Source organism: Hyla sarda, chromosome 4 (genome assembly GCF_029499605.1).
Source record: "Hyla sarda isolate aHylSar1 chromosome 4, aHylSar1.hap1, whole genome shotgun sequence".
NCBI lineage: Eukaryota > Metazoa > Chordata > Amphibia > Anura > Hylidae > Hyla > Hyla sarda.
In genome coordinates, this window is record NC_079192.1 from 280084064 (window position 1) to 280090930 (window position 6867).

The following is a 6867-nucleotide window of genomic DNA, read 5'->3' on the forward strand; positions in this document are numbered from 1 at the left end:
GTGTATGTAGTGATAGCGTGTAGGGAATGAATGTGTATGTAGTGATAGTGTGTAGGGGGTGAATGTGTATGTAGTGATAGTGTGTAGGGGGTGAATGTGTATGTAGTGATAGTGTGAAGGGGATGAATGTGTATGTAATGATAGTGTGTAGGGAATGAATGTGTATGCAGTGATAGTGTGTAGGGAATGAATGTGTATGTAGTGATAGTGGGAAGGGGATGAATGTGTATGTAGTGATATTGTGTAGGGGATGAATGTGTATGTAGTGAAAGTGTGTGGGGGATGAATGTGTATGTAGTGATAGTGTGTAGGGAATGAATGTGTATGCAGTGATTGTGTGTAGGGGATGAATGTCTGTGTAGTGATAGTGTGTAGGAAGATGAATGTGTATGTAGTGATTGTGTGTAGGGAATGAATGTGTATGTAGTGATAGTGTGTAGGGAATGAATGTGTATGTAGTGATAGTGTGTAGGGAATGAATGTGTATGTAGTGATAGTGTGAAGAGAATGAATGTGTATGTAGTGATAGTGTGTAGGGGATGAATGTGTATGTAGTGATATTGTGTAGGGAATGAATGTTTATGTAGTGATAGTGTGTAGGGGAAGAATGTGTATGTAGTGATTGTGTGTAGGAGATTAATGTGTATGTATTTTGTGTTTGTGATTTGTGTACAGTGATTTAGTGTGTGCATAATGTGTAACAATAAATATACTATAAGGGCACGTTCCCTCTTGGCGTGTACGCAGAATATTTCACGCTGTGCAAAATCTGTAGCAGCAGCGGGAGATACGCTGCGTATCCCTCGCTCACCATACACACAAGGCTTTCTTGCGGCAGCCCTATGTGCGCAGTGAGTTTTGGAGGTGACGCCCCGCCTCCAAAACTTACTGCGCACATAGGGCTGCCGCCAAAAAGCCTTGCGTGTATGGTGAGTGAGGGATACGCAGCGTATTTCCCGCTGCTTCTGCAGACTTTGTGAAGCGTCAAATACGCATATATGCCAAGTGGGAACGTGCCCTTAAGAATACATCTGGGATGGCTTGGTCTTTATCCGTTCTGTTCTTCTTTCTTCGTCCTTCTTCGCTTGGTGTTCTCTTCCCCGGCACAAGGCTGCAGATCGGTGATACAGATGGAGCAGGCGGGAGGGATCCACCATGGGCCTCTCGGGATGTATTCTCCAGGATCCCTCCGGTACCAGCGTATGGCCCAGCCGTGATGTTCCTTCCGCTCTCTCTTCCATGCCCAGTACTCGGGGTCTTGTGCCATGATCTAGAATTAAACACAATATAAATTGTTATAATAAACACAGACTTTCATTCCTAGTGTATAGTTTTTATTTTATGTCACTGACCCGATCACAGGTGTCTCTGGTCACCCAAGCGTGGAATCTCATCCGGAGGAGCAGCAGGTTCCGTAGGTGTAGCATCCAGGTCTTCATCGCCGTCCACATCGGTCCGAGGGCCCAGGGGTAGATCTCGCGTCGAAACATCTCATCCTCTTCAAACTGGTTGGCAAGAAAGCTAAAAGGAAGAAAAAATAAATAAATAAAAATTGTACAACATTTCACAAGAGGAAGAGGAGAAGAACCACTGGTAGTAAATATATATATATATATATATATATATGTATTTATATTAATGTGTATATAAATATATATATATATATATATATATATATATGTATTTATGTATTTATATCAATGTGTATATATATATATATATATATATATATATATATATAAATGTATTTATGTATTTATATCGATGTGTATATATATATATATATATATATATTTATGTATTTATATCGATGTGTATATATGCAATAACATTAATAAAAACTCACAGCGCTGGAAAGAAGTAGGTGTTATATTCCTCCATACGCAGGTTGGCTCTTCGGAAGTAGATGAGGACCATGGCCAGTAGATACTAGAGGGAAGAGAAGAGTTAGAGGCTGGTAATACATTTCTTATCTAAATACATTCTATTATACAGTACCTGTATGTCTCCAGTATATCCCTGTATTTACTTCTATCCGTACAACATCTATTCTTTCCCTTTATATACTACCTTGTCCGCGATCTTATAGCAGCTGTCCCTGCCTAGAAATAGCTGGATGTGTCCTTCGTCTACAAAAATAAGAGAAATATCATAATTTTTATCTATTCAATTAATATCTTCTATACTATCTATAACAATTCTACATACAATATACATATACATGTGTGTATACAGTCACTGACACATTATACACTATATTCCATACTATACATTGTACAGAAGCACCAGAGCAGGAGAGAGAAGGTTCTGTAGAGGGAACATTATCTTTCCTGAAGAACATGGACCTCAGTATTAGGGCTATGATAATACTGATCTTTATTTACGATGTATATGTCTGTTTCATAGGGCCAAGATTGGGGGTTGGCTGAGTAGGCACCTGCCTAGGGAACCACCATCTTCCTAGCCCGGCAGGGTGGCAGAACTGCTGGAGATCTCTAGAATTATGGGTCTAGGGCACTTTCCCTGGTTGCAGGTTGGGAGAGGTGCAGGACCTCTGCCCACTATCTCCGGCTCAGACACACACAGGGTAACATCACACTGTATGCACCAAGGGACGTCCATGTTGGTATGGCAGTAAAGAGAACATAAATAAAGATTTCGCGAACATAAAATTTTCGATTTGCGAACCGCGAACGCGAACTTCTGCAAATGTTCGCGAACGGGCGAACTGCCATTGACTTCAATGGGCAGGCAAATTTTAAAACCCACAGGGACTCTTTCTGGCCACAATAGGGATTTAAAAGTTGTTTCAAGGGGACGAACACCTGGACTGTTGCGTGCCAGAGTGGGATCCACGGCAAAACTCCCATGGAAAATTACATAGTTGATGCAGAGTTTGGTTTTAATCCATAAAGGGCAAAAATCCCCTATTATTCCTAAATGGTTTGGAATAATGTGCTTTAGCCCCCTTTAGGCAGCACATAGAGCCCCCTTTAGGCATCACATAGTTAGATTTCCCCCCTTAGACAGCACATAGATTCCCCATATTAGGCATCACATAGTTAGATTCCCCCATGTTAGTCAGCACATAGTTAGAGCTCCACTTTAAGCAGCACATAAGATTTCCCCATATTAGGCAGCACATAGTGGGATTTGAACCCAAGGCCCAAGCACTGCAAGGGAGCAGTGCTAACCTCTGAGCCACCATGCCACCATGCCACCCTTAGCATACATCTAATATCCACGGTTGCTAAAATGGACAGAGATGTCAGCAGAGAGTACCAGAAAAATTAGGCATGTACACATGCCTGAAAAATTTGGTATTGTTGCAGCTTCTGTAGCAGCAGCCAGAAAAATTGCAGCACCAGAAAAAGTGCAACAGCAGAGGCCAAAAAAATTAGGCATGTACACATGGATGAAAAATTTGGTATTGTCACAGCTGTAGCAGCGGCCATAAAAATTGCAGCACCATAACAAGTGCAGCAGCAGAGGCCAGAAAAATTAGGCATGTACACATGGATGAAAAATTGTGTATTGTCGAAGCCGCATCTGTAGCTGTGGCCATAAAAATTGCAGCACCATAACAAGTGCAGCAGCAGAGGCCAGAAAAATTAGGCATGTGCACCTGGCTGGAAAATTTTGTATTGTCGCAGCCGCAACTGTAGCTGCGGCCAGAAAAATGTATGTTTGTTTCGCCAGGCAGAAAGTGCCCTAAAACATTTCGGCTTGAACCCTAGTTGGAGGCGGATAAGTCACACAAGTCATCCGGCATTCAGAGTTCAAATACACCAGTGTGTGGACCATTTTTAGCCCAAGGCAGCTAATCTGATCAGGCCTTGTTCAGTCAAATGTATCGCCCAGTGTCAGTCTCTTCGGGATCCATCCCTCATTCATCTTAAGAAAGGTGAGGTAATCCAGACTTTTTTGACCAAGGCGACTCCTCTTCTCAGTGACAATACCTCCTGCTGTACTGAAGGTCCTTTCTGACAGGACGCTTGAAGCGGGACAGGCCAGAAGTTCGAGAGCAAATTGGGATAGCTCAGGCCACAGATCAAGCCGGCACACCCAGTAGTCAAGGGGTTCATCGCTCCTCAGAGTGTCAATATCTGCGGTTAAGGCCAGGTAGTCTGCTACCTGTCGGTCAAGTCGTTCTCTGCTGGTGGACCCCGAAGGGCTGTGACGATGCGTAGGACTTAAAAAGCTCTGCATGTCCTCCATCAACAGCATGTCTGTACAGCATCCTGTCCTTGCCGGCGTGTTCGTGGGAGGAGGAGGAGGATTACTTTCACCTCTTCCCCTGTTAGATCCCTGTTGTGCTGTGACATGACTCTTATATGCTGTGTACAGCATACTTCTTAATTTATTTTGGACCTACTGAATCCTTTCCGCCTTGCTGTAATGCGGTAACATGTCAGGCACTTTATGTTTATACCGGGGGTCTAGTAGCGTGGACACCCAGTACAGGTCGTTCTCCTTCATCCTTTTTATACGAGGGCCCTCAACAGGCCCGACAACATGAAAGACCCCATTTGCACAAGGACGGATGCCGAGCTACTCATGTCCCGTTCCTCGTCCTCAGTGATGTCAGGGAAGGTATAATCTTCTTCCCCCCAGCCCCTTACAACACCACGAGTACCAGATAGGTGACAAGGAGCACCGTGGGATGCCTGCTGTGGTTGGTCTTCCTCCTCCTCTTCAAAGCCACATTCCTCCTCTGACTCCTCTTCCTCACAATCCTCTTCCAGCGTTGCAGCAGGTCCAGCAAGCGATGCTGATAAGGCTGAATCTGGTGGTGATGGTGTCCACAACTCTTCCTCTTCACGCTCATCTAGTGCCTGATACATCACTCTTCGCAGGGCATGCTCCAGGTAGAAAACAAACGGTATGATGACGATGATGGTGCCTTCGGTGCGACTGACCAGGTTTGTCACCTCCTCAAAAGGACGCATGAGCCTACAGGCATTGCGCATGAGCCTCCAGTAACATGGCAAAAAAATTCCCAGCTCCGCAGATGATGTCCTAGCACCCCGGTCATACAAATATTAGTTGACGGCTTTTTCTTGTTGGAGCAGGCGGTCTAACATTAGGAGTGTTGAATTCCAACATGTCGGGCTGTCGCAAATCAAGCGCCTCACTGGCATGTTGTTTCGCCGCTGGATATCTGCCGTGTAGGAACGCCTGAAATGGCCACACACCTTCCTGGACTGCTTCAGGACATCCTGCAAGCCTGGGTACTTGAGCACAAAGCGTTGTACAAATTGCCATGCACGGCACATGTGTCAACTTGCCCAACCTCAATGCCACCAACAAATTTTTTCAGTTGTCACAAACCACCTTGCCGATCTCCAGTTGGTGCGGAGTCAGCCACTGGTCCACCTGTGCGTTCAGGGCCGACAGGAGCGCTGGTGCGGTGTGACTCTCCGCTTTGAGGCAAGTCAACCCCAAGATGGCGTGACACTGCCGTATCAGGTATGTGGAATAGCACCTGGGGCGGGGGGGGGGGGGGTGCCGGTGGAAGATGACTCGGCCGAGGATGTTATGGAAGAGGATGGAGTAGGAGGAGTAGAAGAGGTGGCAGCAGGCCTGTCTGCAAGTCGTGGCGGTTTCACCAACTCCTCTGCAGAGCCACGCATTCCATGCTTGGCAGACGTCACCAGGTTTACCCAATGCGCAGTGTAGGTGATATACCTGCCCTGACCATGCTTTGCAGACCAGGTATCAGTGGTCAGATGGACCCTTGCCCCTACACTGTGAGCCAGACATGCCATAATTTCCTTTTGCACAATGGAGTAAAGGTTGGGGATTGCCTTTTGTGCAAAAACATTTTGGCCGGGTACCCTTCACTGTGGTGTCCCAATGGCTACAAATTTTTTAAAGGCCTAAGACTCAACCAACTTGTATGGTAAAAGCTGGCAGGCTAGCAGTTCCGACAAGCTGTCAGATGCCGGGCTAGGGGGTGACTTTGAGACATTGTCTTCTTGCGCTAAAACATCTCCTTGACAGACACCTGACTGTGGGCGGATGTGCAGGAACTGCTCAAGGCGAGAGACAGAGAGGCGGATGGTTGAGAGGGGGCAAGGAGGGCAGCAGTGGTTGACCTGGCTGAAGATGCTGGACCAGGAGGAGGATGGTGGCTTTGACTTTGTGTGCTGCTTGTACTGACGTGTTGATCCCATAGGTGTTTGTGATGTGACAATCATGTGCCTTCGCAAAGCAGTTGTGCCTAGGCGGGTGTTGGACTTCCCACGACTCAGTTTCTTCTGGCACAGGTTGCAAATGGCCTCGCTGTTGTCAGAGGCAGACACACAAAAAAATGCCACACTACTGAGCTCTGCAATGATGGCATTCTGGTGGTGGCAACAGCATGCGTTGATTGGCGTCCCGTCTGGCTGACCCCGGGTGCCGATGCATGGTGTCTGACTGTGCCACTAGCTCCTTGCGACGACCTCCCCCTGCTTCCAACTCGTCTCCTCCTCCTCTCTGTCTCCCCATCTGAACTTTTCCCCTCTTCTTCTCTTCTAGCGGGCACCCACGTGGCATCCACGGACACATCGTCATCATCAACACCTTCACCGCTATCTGACACCTCAAGAAAGGAAGCAGCAGCGGTACAACATCATCATCACACCGTACGTCCATGTGTGTAATGCTGCCTGACTGAGACATATCCCTGTTAACTACATCCTCTGGCAATAATGGTTGTGCATCACTCATGTCTTCAAACTGATGTGTAAATAACTCCTCTGACAGATCAAGTAAAGCTGTTGTGGTACTAGTGTTGGTGGTGGCGGTAGGCGGGCAAGTGGTAGCATGAGAGGTGCCCGAAGCTAAGCTAGAGGAGGAGAAGGACAGTGCGTCAAGGTTCCG

At 46.5% G+C, this 6867-nt stretch overlaps 1 protein-coding gene across 1 annotated transcript; it reads right to left on the reverse strand.

Moving 5' to 3' along the window:
* Positions 1-991: 991 nt before the first annotated feature.
* Positions 992-2787, reverse strand: LOC130369302 (speedy protein 1-B-like). Its single transcript, XM_056574389.1, has 4 exons — positions 2071-2787; positions 1847-1929; positions 1353-1521; positions 992-1270 (listed from the first exon to the last, which is right to left on the reverse strand). Exons 2-4 carry the CDS (start codon positions 1915-1917, stop codon positions 1049-1051), a joined length of 462 nt encoding a protein of 153 aa, XP_056430364.1. The 5' UTR covers positions 1918-1929; positions 2071-2787; the 3' UTR covers positions 992-1048.
* Between the last annotated feature and the right edge of the window lie 4080 nt (positions 2788-6867).

Coding starts and splice junctions, on each gene's coding strand:
- LOC130369302 (XM_056574389.1), bottom strand. CDS start 1,917: ATGGTCCTCATCTACTTCCGAAGAGCCAACCTGCGTATGGAGGAATAT. Junction 1,522..1,846: donor ACCTACTTCTTTCCAGCGCT/GTGAGTTTTTAT, acceptor TCTTCCTTTTAG/CTTTCTTGCCAACCAGTTTG. Junction 1,271..1,352: donor CCAGAGACACCTGTGATCGG/GTCAGTGACATA, acceptor GTTTAATTCTAG/ATCATGGCACAAGACCCCGA.